This window comes from Exophiala aquamarina (assembly GCF_000709125.1).
Source record: "Exophiala aquamarina CBS 119918 chromosome Unknown aczIA-supercont1.3, whole genome shotgun sequence".
NCBI classification, from domain to species: Eukaryota; Fungi; Ascomycota; class Eurotiomycetes; order Chaetothyriales; family Herpotrichiellaceae; genus Exophiala; species Exophiala aquamarina.
Window position 1 is genome coordinate 2,849,995 of NW_013550585.1, and position 15,174 is coordinate 2,865,168.

Genomic DNA, 15,174 nt, shown 5'->3' on the forward strand with positions numbered 1-15,174 from the left:
ATGGGCTTTGATTCAATGTGAGGCAGCCATGTTCTATCTCGAGCGTCGACTCTGATCTACATACATACATACCTCATACCCTACCCATCATGCCCAGTTTCCATGCCTACTGGGTCGCTTGACGCAACACTACGTAATTGCAACCAGGGATGTACGACTTTCGCACCAACATCCACCCCCAAGTTCTCAACTCTCCAACCCCATCCCTGCTTGCACACGATTTCACAATACCAACGCTCACCACTACCCATCCGCCTTATGCCTCCCTGCCACTGGTCTATCTGAACCCTGACGGTCGTATTCCGTCTCCAGGGTCTGGAAATCTCATGCCACGAGGGCCAGGCAACAAGCCACTTGTGGCTGCTGGCTATGCAAGGACATCCTTGCTTGAGCATCCCCATTCTCGAAGGGTCAGCTATGTGGCACTCACCTCATCCGCCTGCTACTGCTCCTGCACCCTCTCAGCTTCAAGACGGGAGAGGGCTGGCGGTTGACGTCAAGCCACATACATGCAGTCAGGGTGAATCCTGGCCCTTTGCTTGTATGGTTATGATGTAGTTGCGTGTGCTGGAATCGATCGAACGGTAGGTAAGGTGGACGGGCTTGCCTGGCATGTATAAAGGCAGGGTCAAGCCACACTTTGCTCCTCCTAGAGTCTCTTTTGTTTCTGATCATTCGAAAGACTTGCTGGACTACAACTCTCGTCAATTTGATAATACTTAACCACAGTTGACCAGGAAAAGAGATCAAAATGTCGGACGACGCACAGAAGAAGCAGAGTGGTATGTATGGACCATCGACCTCGCGCGTACCCTGCCCAGCATAGTAGTCCCTTGACATCTATCTATCCCCCCCTGGCTCCTTATCCGCCCTCAATCTTTTCATAGACCAGCAAGACTGACTTCGTCTCGAGGAGTCTCAGGTATCCTCGGCGGCGTCACCGACACCGTCGGCAATACTGTCGGTGGGCTGACTGTAAGTATCCGCCATCCACATCCTATCCACCCGAATGGAAACAAAACCTCACCAGGAAAGCCGCAGCTGACACATCTATCATCTTGAATAGGACACCGTCGGCAACACCGTCAGCGGCGTTGGCCAGGGTGTAGGAAAGACCGTTGGAGGTGCTACCGAAGGAGTGAGTTTCTTTTGTGCTTCATATTCCAATATCATACCTCCCTGCACCTACCCCCGCTTCCTTTTTTCCACGATGCAAATCCCTGGGCAGAGCAATTACTAACGACAGCCCCCCCCGGTCACCGTAAAGATCGGTAACACCACCAAAGCAACTGGAAACACAGTCAAAGACGGCACCGACTCGCTCGGCGGCAAGAAGGAGACTGCGGAAAACCCGCTCGGCTTGTAGATCTAGCTGCGACCCGATCTTCACTCTCTCGTGGATGGAAGGGAAAAGAAACACGAGAAGTGACAACTGGCGGAACATGGCTGACTGGGCTGGAACGCGGCTAATGGAAGTGGACGGTCCGTGATGATGACCACCACCACCGATGTGATGCGATGGGGATCTAAAGGAAATGCTTTGGGGCACTTGGAAAATGATACTTTTTCCCTACATAGTTTAGATTCCTGTCTCATGTAACAATCTAAGACCCAGAAAGTCTTGCGAGGAGGTATTGTGTGTTCTCGCCAAAATTTCACTGCTTGATATACTGTGTATGCTCCCCTTTGGATATGATGTGAAGCACTATCTTATTGCATGTATACAGATGACTATAGTGCATGATCTTGTACTACCTTCCCAGAGGCTTTCCAAAAATTGAAAACCCAAGATACGACGCCAAACAATACAATCACCACCATGAATGCTTCCGCCACGTTCAAGCCATTATGCGCCTTGCTTCAATACAAATTCTTCTCGTCTATGGCTAAAGCCCACATATCTCATCCATTGAGCAATAGATTCATCAACCCAAAAGCTTAAATTGCATCATAGTTCTGGAACATATCCCTCATACTCGACCTCATCAAGGCAGATCAAGCCGAAGAAAGCACGATGCTTGCACTTCTTTCTCTTTTTACCTCCCTGATGAGACTTGGTGCTGCTTGGTGTAGCGCTACTGGCACTCTGACTCGGAGCATCGGTGATGGTCTGAGTTCCTGAAGAAATGGGCAACGTGCTAGTGTGCGGATGTCTATCATGGCAACCAAAGAAGAAGCCAGGCGTTTCACACGTATCTGTTTTGGTGGCTTTAGTTTGACTCTGTGTTGGTGCTGGCGAGGGTTTTCCTGTGATTGAGATTGGATCGCGACATCCCCACCATCCTGGATGTTGACAGGTGGTTGAAGAGGAAGCTCCAGTCTGTGACCAAGAATTAGATGTGGTTGGAACAGATGCAGTTGGGGCTAGCGTGGTTGTGGTGATGGTCACATTCACTTCTTTGTTACAGCCAAACCAACCAGGCGTAGCACAGCTGGTTGTGGTGTAAGTTGTGGTGATCACCGGAAGTGAGGATGATGTGGTAGTGGTGGTCTCATCCAGACATCCCCACCAACCAGGAGTTTTGCAGGTGGTAGTTCGTGTGCGAGTTGAGGAGGTGGTCGTAGTTTTCGTAGTCGTGGTGGAGTCGGAACCATTGCTTTCGAAATACTTCCAATTAAAACAATCGACACATTCGTCGTCAGGGATACACTCAGGGACTTGATTATATTTCTTGATAACGCTGTCAATGACGTTACGGATTTTGTGGTTACCAATACCGACGCGCCAACCATAGTCAGAGACTGTGTCATAAACGCATTGCTTCCCTGTGTGACACTGAGACTCCATGGCATAGCCGCCTAATGTACAAGTGGCGGTAGCACCATTGCAGGTGCCCATGAAAACGGGATCTGCCGTGTTTCCAAAGTGGTACGCGCCAGTGTACTTGGTGCGTGCTCTCCGAGGATCTGACGAAGGCGGAGCTGGAAGACCAAGTCGTTTGGCGGCCAGATCTTCGCCAGGAGCCTCAAAGGTGACAGTTGGTAGACCAAATGTTAGACCGAGTAGACTGGTGACAGCTCCGCCTAGAGAATGGCCGACAAGCCAGATGTTTGAATCGGCATATATTTCGGTGACGTTGGTATAGAGATCGACAGCAGCTCTGTAATATCTGTTTTCATTGCGGAGGGCTTGGACAAGACAGGTCTGGTTGCAACTGTAGGTGCTGGAATAGCAATCACAAACCTGCCTCCAAAAGTACTGGCCTCCTTGGGCACAGCAGCAACTAAAGAAGAGATTATCGTTCAATTTGTCTTGTGTTGTAGTGCCATCGCCATCGAAGACAGCAGGAGAGGTTCCCTTGAGACTTATGATGATTGTGTTGTTGCCTTCATCGGCGAAGACATGGCCACGCAGACCATCCCCCTGCCAACCAAAGCTTGCAGTTCTATTGTAGCCTTGGGATACATCTTCCCAATCACCTTCGCCCGGGACCTCATTATAGGCATTTGCAGACATGATGGCCAAGTTAGTGACGGTTTCTTTGTCGGTAATATTGGGGCCTTCAACCTCGTCCATAGTCCAGGCAGAAGCATCCAGGACGGCGGGTCTCCCGAAATAGCGGGCATGTTGTAAATGTGACTCTACCGAAAGAGGGTCCCTGTCGACAAGCCGCTCGATCTCGTGAGAGGCGGATCTCGCGGAGAAATGTGGTGCTGGCTGAAAGAGACTCTGGGAGTCATCTTCGGCAGTAACAAAGACGGGTGCGTTGGGATGGAGATTAAGGCGGCGGTGCAAGTCAGGATCTTGATAGGTGCCTCGGTGGAAGATGTGTCGAAGGGTGAAGTCGTGGGAGTTTGGTTGTTTTGGTAGTGGAAGAGGGTACCATGGATCGATGGCGGGGGCAAGGGAAGCAGCGGCATGAGGAGAAAGAGCGAGGAAGGAGAGGAGCATGCCGGCGGTGACTCTCTTGGTGGAGTGGCAGATGCCGTCTTTTGATTTCCGAGTCTTCATTGTGTTTTGTGGTGTGTTGGTGGTGGTGTTGTGGGTGATGGTTGGTGAAGTGGTTGCAGTACAAGTGGTTGTAGTTCGTTGTGGTCGGAAGCCTGGTCGGATTTGTGTTGACGTCGTTGTTTCCCACAGCTGCGGAGGGAAGGCACTGGCAGGGGCCGAACAAGGCAACTGCGACCAACCCCAAGAGCCGCCCACAGGCTTCTCGTGATTCGAATCACATGCTCAGAGTATTCACTGCTCAACGGATGACGCGGGTGCCACGCAGACCACGCAGGCCACGCAGACACAAACGATACAAGCAGCCGTCGAGAATAGTACAGTGGTACCTCGACACCCTCCCTCCATCCATCCCGTATCCATTTCTTCCATCTCTTGTGGTTTGTTTCATCTATGATGCAGCCTGTCGTCTTCCAAGGCTGATACAACAACCATGTCAACGCACGGGCGTCCTTAGTCTCCGGTCTAAATACTGGTCCTGCTTCTACGGAGTGCTCGTACTTCATATCTTCCACGCCGCTCGTTCTGCGATGTCCATCTGAATCTGAAAACGATGTCTGCAACTAGTTCTCTCAAGAACAGGCCATCTGCACTTTCCACAAAGTCTTTCACTCGATATGAGCCTTCTTCTCCCTCCAATTCCACCTCCCGAGCCAGGGCTAGCACAACATCATCAGTGTCCTCTCTAAAGTCTCCCAAGAAGGTTCCGAGTGATCGAGAAGATGTATTTCAGAAGCCACTTAATGAGGACAGCGAGCCTCCTTCCCCAGACCTTGAAAGGGCCAACACTCTGCCGGATAATTTCGATGAGTTACCCATAGAGCTGGCAAGTCTCAGTGACAGATTTGTCGACTCGCTCAAAGCAAAAGTCTACACCGAGCCTCCTTCCGTCGACCAATTGTCCGATCTTTTTCAAGAATTTTATGCCCGAGCCTCTGGTGCTATTGCCATCCATATCTCCGCCCTGAAGTCACGATTGAACCGTGAACACTCCCCTGCACCCTCCAAGGCTGCTTCAAAGTCCAGAACCCTCTCTGCGAGGCAATCGAGTGACTCTCTCAAACCTCGAGACTCTGCAGGCGGTTCCCAGCAGATGTTGACTGCATCTGAGGTCACCGAGAAGCGTAAGCAGCGGAAAATGCTCGAGTATAAGCGTATCTTGCTAGAAGAGGCAGTGGAGAGGAGGGTCTGTGAAAACATCTATGACAAAATCTGGAGACACAAGAGTACTCTGGATGAGGTCCGCGATGAGAAACTTCGTTCGAAAACTGCTGCCCTGGCTCTTGTTGGAATAGGATTGAAAGATCTCGGTATTGAAGTCAATGCGGACCAGGAAAAGTCAGTTGAAGATGTGCAGGCATCTTTGATTCCCGCCAGAGAAGGCCTGGCCAAAATGAACGATGAGAAATACCCCCTCGGAAAACTAAAACACTTGACTGCTGCTCACAAAGCCATTGTTGATACACTCTACACCATTCATCCATCTTCTTCCTCAGCCGATGAAATTCTGCCCACCTTGATCTACACCTTGATCACATCCCCTATTGAAGGCATCAATATCATAAGTAATCTCTACTTTATCCAGCGCTTCCGAGCTGCCCCCAGGATTGACGGTGAGGCTGCTTACTGCCTTACGAACCTCGAAGCTGCAATTAGTTTCCTTGAGAACGTCGACTTAGCAAGCTTGAGAGCAGACGAGATGCCGGAGGGACCCAAGAAGAATATCACTCAGGACGATGATGAAACGGCAGAGAAACTCGAAGCTTTCCCCACTCTGCCAGGAAGTGTACCCTTTCCTTCCACACCCACTACAAGCACTTCGCCCTCTACTGCCACTGCTTCTAATGTCGTGGCAAGCCCAACCGGTTCAATTTTGAAACCCTTGCCTGAGAAGCCAGCGCCCCCTGTGACCCGCCATCAGCGCACCTTGTCTGATATCCTGCTGCCCATTAGTAATGCCAATGAGGCCGTTCGCTCAACAGCTGAAGAAGGGTTCAAAAATATATCCAGCACACTGGATAACAGTTTTAAGTTCTTGCTTGGGAGGCTTAAGGAACGAGGCACAGAGGATGCCAACGCCGAAGTAATCGTTCCCAAGACCCTGGATGAAGCTCGTCAACTGGTGAACCGGCCACTGACCCCCGAGGAAGATGACAACGCCCTGAGTGAATCTAGTTCAGTACACGATGGCCAGAACACCCCCAGCAATCCCACTCTCACCAAAACAGAAGACAAAATCCTTAGTCTCTTGGGAGGACGGAAGTCAACAACTGTCCGTGAGAGGAGTGTGGACAGTGTCCAGAGCAATGGTAGTGGTCGGAGACTGGCCTTTCTCCAAGGAAATCCCGACGGAGCGGCTGCTGCTCCAACATCCTCAAGAGCCGCATCTATTCCTCAACCTACGTCTAACAATCCACTGGAATCTGTCAAAAGCTTTGGCGGCAGCCTTAATCCAATAAATCACATTGGCTCTGCATTTGGGGGAGCCTTTGGTCGATTTGGGAGTCGAGCAACTGCCTCTGCTTCTCCACCTTCAGCTTCTACTCCCGCGATTGTTGTAGACAAGGACAACAAGTCGCCCCTAGCGGACAAATTTCCTAAGAGTGCATCATTGTCGACCCCTGAGGACGGTGCGACCAAGACTCCTATGCGCATTCCCAATCAAGACGAATTATCACCCATCAAGGCGGCACCTCCTGTTTCCCGGTTCATGTCCGTGGCTGATGTCAATGACCTGAAAATTGGTGACGTCCAGTTATTACTTAGTGACTACCAACGGCTGGCTAGGATCCTGGGCCAACTTGTTCAGCGAGCCGAGGAATCTGCAGATACAGATGAGAACACAAGTGAGGCCACCGCAAGCGACCAGGAAAAGGATTGAAGTAGTGATTCCCAAGATCCAGTCACGGACAATTTAAACCTCATCTTCGATCTCAGATGCACAGGAAATCAGTTATCCTTGGTCGTCTGTCAGGCCAGGTCATCACGAACAGAATTGCCTAAAGGCTAGAGAATTACCTTGGATTCACATCTTTTAAGACTGCAAGTCGATCCCTATGTCATTCGGACTTGGAGCGTCGATAGCTCAATCTTGCAACAGAATGCGGAATGCAACAGCCGATGCCGTAGGTTAGTCAGCAGAAAAGCTAGAGACGAGGAGGGACGGACGAGAGGAGATATAGACACATGGGACTTTAAGCTTCCCGGAGCCTGATGATGCATTGATGTCCATATCTATTTCCTTACTGAGGTTTTGGACCTGAGGAACAGGTTGAGGCAGAGTCGTGTTCTATAGATCCTTCTCCAACACATTTTGCGATGCAAGCCACACACTACCGATTCTCTAACGGTGAGGCTAGGTAGCGGGACCCTGCTCAGCAAACGAGAGTATTCTCTGAAATGTGAAGCGACAACCATCCCATGGGATCGCAAGGACAGTGTACCTCATGCTGCCCTGTTAGTGCACACTACCAACGTAAACTCTACTTACTAGAGAGTTCTAGCATGAACACAGATATACATTCATCGAGGAGTCCACAAGTCTCCTCACGGCACTGTATGACAAGAAGGCGTTATTGCTGCCAACGCACGTCACGACATCTCTGCACTTCTTTCTCACTGCCAAGCTGGTTGACTAATTCTGGTAGAGTAAAAGTAGAATCCTCTACAGATTCTTACACCACCTCTCTATCAGACAGCGAGGAGGTAACATAAATAGGAATTTTCCACAAATTCAAGCGCCTGTGTAGCGTGAAGTCACAGCGCTATGGGCATATCCGCTGCATAGTAATCGTAATGTACATTGAATACAGAGCTGAGGGAGCAGTACAGATGGTAGATATTCCGATCACTGAATAATCACGCCCTGCTCCCTGCCGTTATAGTCCCCTCGTTAATGTTTCGTTATGAATGAGTGACATGCGATGGCGGTGGTGATATTTCTGCGTAAGTACATGCTGAATACAAGTGAAGCGCACACGTGAAGTCCAACTTCCAACATGAAAGAACACACATGACCTCCGCCTTGAGATGGGGAAAGAGGGGCGCGGAGCTGGTGGATGGGGTGGACGTTTCAACAACTCCTGACCCTACCAGCAATCAACTCCCCACCACCCTTCTTCAACGCGTCCAATTCCGCCTGGACGTCAGCCTTCTTCAACGCGAGCTTCCTGTCACGCATCTTCACCAGCATCTCGAACCGCAGCGCGACCTTGCGTCTCTCAACGCGCGCGCGCATCAGCATCCGCATGTCATCGCGGAACTTATCGAGAAACCAGGTCGCGGTCTCTTCGCGCTCGGTGTCGGTATGTGTGCGGAAGAGCTGTGTTTGGTCCTCGGGTCGCATCTTACTTAGGTTCGTCAGCTTCGCAGCCAGGCTCATCGGGTTGCCGTTTGAGTCCAGTACGGCTTGTGGCGATGGCAGGGCAGGATCCTGGTTGAAGGGGATGCTGTCGAGGTCGGCGAAGGTTTTGGTCTTGAGGGCTTCGAGGTCGTAGTCGAGCTCGAGGAATGAGTGGGGCCGTTTGGTCCCGGATGGTAGGTTGATGGTGCTGGAGTTGATGCTTGGGGGTTTCGTGGATGGTTCGCCCCCGGCAGGTTGGTCTTCTTCGGATGAGGAATCGTGGTACGAGGACACTTTGGACGAGAATGGAGGATTGTGTCGTGATTGGGGTTCTACGATGGTGGTCGCGGTCATGGCGGTCGTGTTGCTGGCTTTGGGTTGGTCAGCTTGCGCTGGGGAGTCGAGGGACTGACGGATTTTGAACCGGTTTACGACTTGAGGCTGAGCAGGTTCGGTCGTAAGCTGTTGAGGCAAATCTCCCTTACGAGAGGGTAATGGCGGGCTGTCGGGTTCGTCTGCCACTGATGGTCGTACTTGCTGCTTGGTGGTGTCTAACTTAGGCCGTGGCGACAACCTGGCTTCGGTTCCAGGACGAGGTCGAGAAGGTGTATCTTCCCACGTGTGAGGCTTCTTGCCCGCGTATACACCATCTTCATCGTATCCTTCGCCCTCAGTGTCACCATAAATCCGATCGTCATACTGAGAATGGTCGTGATATGTATCAAGGCTAGCGCCAAAGTGACGTTCTTGTAAACGCTTTTCCTTTTCTACCTGTGCCTTCCAGTTAGCGGGAAGAAATATATTATGCCCTCCGGCATGAGGTCTCGTCGAGTCTTCTTGGTGAGCTCTCCTGTAGACTTCCCGGGTTGCTGTCTTTGGGGGATCTAGTGGAAACTGATGGTGGTCATCATGGCCAAATTGTACGGTCAAATTGGCATCATCCAGAATACTGGTTGAATCGTCGAAGTGGATGCTTTGGGTGTCATCGAAAGCAGAGACTTCAGGCTTCGAAAAGTTTTAGCTGGAGCACGGTTTTGGACATTACTTCACCTACTTGTCTTGGGGCCCTGGTCTTAGGCGCTGCATTAGAACCCGATCCTCGACCTGTGTTGATCGCGTGTGTCTGAGGAATTGCTGATACGGTCTTGCGGAGGGTATTAGGGACCTGGAGTTTCAGACTCTCGGGGTCGTGCCTGAAAAGCTCTTTCTTGCTACTTGCTCCATTGTGACTGTTGCTTCTAGCATGGTGTCCGCCTTGGGTATCGTTTTGCCGAGATCTTTCTCTGTGTTGCTGTTGTGGCTGCGGTGTAATAGATCTGGTCACCAGGTTGGCATGAGTCGTGGCAGGTTCTCGATTCTGGACGAAGTTCTGGACTCCTGGGGCAGACGAGAGAGGCATTGCATCGAAGATAGCTTGAGGGTTGTATTAGGTGGCGTTGAAGACTTTATCTCTGTTTGGATGGGTGAGTTTGGTATGTCTGACGCAGGTCAGTTCCATGGGCAGAAAAATTGACGCGTCCACAACGCGAAGGCACGTGTTGCGGGGTGAGCCAGAATTTCGGTAACGTCCCCCTGCGATACTTAGTGTAGGCATGTATGTAATTAAAGACCAAGCCTTGAACGCCATTCATTCATGAGTATTTCGACTACTAGTAGACTAGACCACGTCCCTCTACACAATGCCAAGGGGGGCTACGTTGGAAAATGCGGTCCATCAACCTCGGGGAGTCTAGAAAATTCTTCAAGTCATAAATCATCAATCAAAGTCGTGGCTCAGTAGAGCTGTTGAGCGAGACAAATTTCACTATCTCCAAGCTGCAATTTTTGTACTTCTTTCACCTCCAAGAGAGCACTGATGAGGATATGTTCGCGAAGAACTATTCGCCTAGGCTGATCCAGAGCCAGCGCCAGACTGTGAGGCGCATCCTGATCCAGAGGCTGAGTGCACGCCAGAGCCACTTTGGGATCTTGTGGCTCGTTTTCGACCTCCGTCTTTGTTCTCACCATCACCTGTTTCTGAGCCATCTGCTCCAAATGCATCTTGGCCTCTTCTCTTGGGTCGCCTCCAGGCTGATTGTACCGGAGATCGTTTGAAGACTACTTCGTCATCGCTGCTAGTCAGGTCACCATCGTTCTTAGGGGGGCGATATGGTTCACCCATGCCCCTAAAGGGACGGTGCAGACTGCCTGAAAAGCCGTTGAAGAGATTATATGGGTCTGCATTACTGTTCGGATCCCATATTGGTAAACCACCAGGCGGCAAAGCTTCGCCAGAAGGGTTGCCAACACCACAATCTCGCAGAGAGCCATTGATGCCAGTAAGACCCCAGGCAAAGACAGCCACATCTCTGATAGTAGCCATGAGTCCAGTGTCGTCAGAAACTGGTCCCGAACCGATCGAGGACAAAGGCGTGGCAGTGTTCTGGCGGATAGAGGCTGGCAAGATTGGATCTGGAGCCCAAGGTGAAGCGAACAGGCCGTTGGGATATTGGGCTACTTCTGTGACACCAAGAGCGGGAGGTGTTATTGAATGTGCACGGCGTAAGATCACTACAAGCCCGTCAGAAGTACATGAGACGACGGCTTCAATTTCTATGCGTTCTTCTGGAGGCGGTTCGCTCACGGAGGAATTGTGCGAAGCAACACGGTCAAAGATAGCTTCGGGCGCATTTGCTTCCATGTCAGTACTATTGCCAGAAGATGCTCGGTGATTGACATCTGATGGAGGCTGCAGAGAACTGGCATTTGAAGTCTGTGGAACAAGTGGTGGAGGAGCATTGGAAGCAGTGACATTTGCCGCGTCTGCTTGGGGAACGCTTGTTGAAAGCCCCTCCGACGATTGTTGGCCATCTGCAATAGTTGGCTGTCCTGAAATTGTGCGAGGTGTTGATTCTCCATTCATTGAAACGTTGGAACCAGATCGTGCGCCATCTCTCAAGGCAACACCTCCTTCTTCGTCTTCGTCACTCTCATGGACAGAAACAGCCTCGGAATGAGCTCTACTGGCATCTTGAGTGGGATCTCGAAACCAGAATCTGAGATAAGCGATTGAGTCGTTAGCTTTGGCGCTTTCGATGGTTTTGACAGCATCTGGCAAGCAATTCTCTTCAATGCAATAATAGAAGCTTTTCCCGGCAAGCTGATTTGGCTGTAAGCCGAGAATATCGACAACTCCATTTGTTGCGTACATGACAGTTGAAGTACGGGTAAAGCGGTTGAGGAAAAGCGCGGCGCGAGGTTCCAGAAAGTGTGCATCTTGGTAGGGGTCTTGGGAGAACTTGTTGGACAGATACGACAGCATGTGATACCTGGGATCACGAGGCGAGGAAGAGAAGATACGGCGAATAGCTCCACTGGCGAGTTCGCGCTCTAGATGGGATCAGTATGCGTGCTCATGCTTTCTGGAGAATAAAGGTTACCTCTCGCTTTTGGGCCAATGGTGTAAATACTGGTACTGGCAACGAGAACATCATACACGACAGTGAAGACACATTCGCAACCGATCCATGAGCCATCTTTGTGTCTCACTCGACAGTAATTCAGGACAGAGGCCTTGTCAAGACTGACACCGCGACCATGAACCTTGCGAGCGAATGGGATCTCATCCGGATGGAAATAGTCCCAACATGACCGCCCCAGGACCTCAGAAGGTACGTAGCCCAGGATGTCCTCAATTGAGTCAGAGCAGTATCGAATCTGAGCATCCTCGGATAGATCTAGGGATGGAGTTAGCTTGCTTCAGAGGAGGTGTGATTGTAGCTGAGCAAGACAGACCGTGGATGGTAATGAAGACGGCCTCCATGATGACAATGAACGATGAGATTCAGGATGGCATAAAGGCTTTCTCCAAAGCCTTTACGCGTCGAGCAGCCCTAAAAGACGCTGGCCTCCTGAAAGCGAAGTCGAGGAGGGGACTGAGTTCAATTTATGTGGGAAATACTCAGGATGGCGGGATAGAACAAGTAACCACCCCAGTCGTATGCACCACCCACAATTGTCGGTAGAATGGTACGAGGTACACGAATCGGATAAGGGCGAGAAGAAGGTCAACCACGGTGTGTGACGCAAAGGTGGTTTGGCGAAGACGGGCCAGACCAGTTTAGTTAGGTCGAGGAAAGCAAGTTCGGACTCGGAAACGTCGAAAAACAGATATGCAGGTTATCAGCTAATGATGCAGTCGACCGTCCCCCCGAAACAGATTGCCCAGGAAATCTGTATACCGTTGCCAGGAACTGAGGCAGGGATGGTCGGGACTGGGGACTGCTGTTGAGACCTGCAGAAGGAATTTGATTGCATAGACGAAGTTCTGCAACAGACGCACAGTACCAGGGAGCTAGGGCAAGGCTCAGGATCCTCCCATTTGCCACTTCAATGTTCGAGATGGTACAATGTATGGGTATAGAGCGTGGAAACAAAGAACGGTACAAAGATGGTTGTATTAAGTTTGCAATACGAGTAAGGGGAAATTACAGTAGTGTTCGGAGTAACTCCAAAGTCAGTACCTCGTTCGACTGCACATGCCCCGGTACTTGGTCTCTACTTCAACGGTACTCCGCACTGCAGCGATGGCAAAAAGACGGCCTCGGGTCAGTGAGCGAGTGGAAGTGTAAGGGTGCAACGGTGCAACGGTGGGAGCACTCCGTAAAGAGGGGTGGGTGCAGTTTAGACTACGAGGCACGGAGGACGAGACGCCTTTACATAATGATACAATACAAACACAGTCGGACCTGCCCCATGGCATAGGCTCATATTGCCATAGAGGCATAGCACGTGTTGGGTGCCTGGTGGGTGCCTGTCACACAGACACGTTCGCGTAGGGATGGTAGTCATCCAAGCCTAATGCTTAGCTACTGCTACCACTACTACCACTACCACTACCACTCAGTCCTCGTACTGCTTGTTGACTAGGGAGTAGGGTTTCTTTCTACTCTAGTCACTCGTACGGAGTACTTTCACGTTTCCCAGCCCGCTCAAGGCTTTGCATATCAAGCGATGCTCCGTTCTGTGTGCAATCCAACAGCCATGGGGCTCCACTGCCCACTACAAGTTAAACTACTTCGGATACAGATATATTGATCGAGATCTCACCCCATGTAGACAGACCAACGCATAGGCGAAGATAGGCGATAGTCCGGAGTACGGAGTACTTCTATCTCCTCTCAGGGAACAAGCGTGGCTTAAAAACGCCCCTTGCAAGCGTCACTCTGGTGAGTCCTGTCACAGTGACCACTGACCACCGCCCATTACGTCAGGCTACAAATCCCTGTCTGGAATCCTCCCACCTTTTCCTGCCCGATCTCGATTTCTTTCCTTTCCAATACGAGTTATGAGCTTCGTTCTTTCGGGGGAGGAGTCCGATCCAACAACCTGGCGGTATCCCGACTCACCTATGGTCGTTTAGCTACCTAGATATCCATGCATGATTCATTCACACTCGCCAGCAACATTCCCGAGCAAGCGGTCGGATATGCAGAACCAAATCTTGAGTGGTCCCGAATCGCCCCAAGAAGAACAATGCGCTACGTGACTCGTCACATTCCACAGGAAAGCATAACATGCCCCCATTGATTGACTGAGACGCCGTTGAGGAGCGACCGAGAGGTCGTATAACCTAGAGGACTTTGTCCAAACGCCACTTATACCGTTTGACAAGGTTGAGCTTGACCGAATTTCCAGCTCGGAATGAGAAAAAGCGCTGCTGGCCTTTGTATCTGCTTGAGTGTATTGGAGGCCAAAGCGTTCGCCAGTATTGCTAATGTTCACTCCGGATGTCAACACCATATGCCATGCCTTTCCTTCCCAACAGCAGCGAGCGTGAGAATACGAGTACCACAAGTCCATAACTTCAGCCAAGAACATGATGAGAAGGAACACGCCCAAACTCAGGCCGGTGAATCAAAACTCGAGCATTTTTCTGTTCGGGATTTCTGCTAAGAAAGAAAAGCGGTGATCAACAAACTTGCATATTCACTGGTGGCACCACCCCCATGGTGCATCACCACCAACACCTGGTCCATTGCTCTGTGCTCTGCCGCTAAGAAAACGTGGCCTGCTTTGCGGTTCTGGCCACTATCTACCCTTGGTACGTCGCCTGAGATACTAAGTAAGGAATTGCAGCGAAGAGCAGGCCCGTGCTTCGAAAATGCTCGGCTGGCTTCGACCCAATTATATGGCAGAACATGAGTGATTGACGACGAGTGCCCTGCCTCAGGAAGGAACTAACCGTGTTCTTACTTCGAGTGGTGCTCGTGTGTCCTCGAGTTGTGGTACAGATCATGCTCCGGACTCCCTGGCTTGTTGTTTACCCAGTCCTGCTTCTTGCCCCTCCACCATATGTCTGAAGCACGATGTACTTACTCGTTCTCCGCATAAGGGATCGCCGATGACTTGCATGCTTTCTGCCAAGCAGATGCAAGCCTCCATTACTCTAGGGCACGAGGTACGTTGGCGCAGTAGTGGGCCCTTCCACTAGCGACTGCAAAAGATCGAGATACTCGAACACGCAAATGGTCGTGCTCTAGGCTGCACACCATTATGTGCTCGCCGGGACGCCTCCTGCCGAGAGGCTATCCGACGTGGCGAGAACAATGGCGAGTGCGTCTAGACCCCATGTTCTATGAGGGTAGCCATGGCAGAGCATTGTCTCTAGCATGAGAGATCATATAATATCATTCATCACTTGTTATGAGCGCTATTGACTGTGCCATTGGATTTCGATTTCAACGGTGCTCTTTGTTAAATGACTGTATGTATATGCATAAACTCTTCAGTATAAACAGTTATCCTGATATAGTATTCGGACTTATGGTACCACAAAATGACGGCTTCCCCAATTCAACTCTGCTTGAGAAAATCTTGTGCAAGCAAGGGCCTCGATATCCCG

General features: G+C 50.8%; 4 protein-coding genes across 4 annotated transcripts; 1 reads left to right on the plus strand and 3 right to left on the minus strand.

Annotated features, from left to right (window-relative positions):
* Window positions 1-1,948: 1,948 nt before the first annotated feature.
* A1O9_04600 (uncharacterized protein) lies at window positions 1,949-3,952 on the minus strand (the record flags this gene model as incomplete). The annotated part of the gene is made up of 1 exon (XM_013406888.1): window positions 1,949-3,952. One exon carries the CDS (start codon window positions 3,950-3,952, stop codon window positions 1,949-1,951), a length of 2,004 nt encoding a protein of 667 aa, XP_013262342.1.
* Window positions 3,953-4,502: 550 nt separating this feature from the next.
* A1O9_04601 (uncharacterized protein) lies at window positions 4,503-6,830 on the plus strand (the record flags this gene model as incomplete). The annotated part of the gene is made up of 1 exon (XM_013406889.1): window positions 4,503-6,830. The coding sequence occupies one exon, from the start codon at window positions 4,503-4,505 to the stop codon at window positions 6,828-6,830; it is 2,328 nt and encodes a 775-aa protein (XP_013262343.1).
* A 1,191-nt stretch (window positions 6,831-8,021) lies between these two features.
* Window positions 8,022-9,690, minus strand: A1O9_04602 (uncharacterized protein; the record flags this gene model as incomplete). Its single annotated transcript, XM_013406890.1, has 2 exons — window positions 8,022-9,296; window positions 9,337-9,690. 2 exons carry the CDS (start codon window positions 9,688-9,690, stop codon window positions 8,022-8,024), a joined length of 1,629 nt encoding a protein of 542 aa, XP_013262344.1.
* Window positions 9,691-10,176: 486 nt separating this feature from the next.
* Window positions 10,177-12,093, minus strand: A1O9_04603 (uncharacterized protein; the record flags this gene model as incomplete). Its single annotated transcript, XM_013406891.1, has 3 exons — window positions 10,177-11,660; window positions 11,711-12,007; window positions 12,066-12,093. The coding sequence occupies 3 exons, from the start codon at window positions 12,091-12,093 to the stop codon at window positions 10,177-10,179; spliced, it is 1,809 nt and encodes a 602-aa protein (XP_013262345.1).
* Window positions 12,094-15,174: the final 3,081 nt, after the last annotated feature.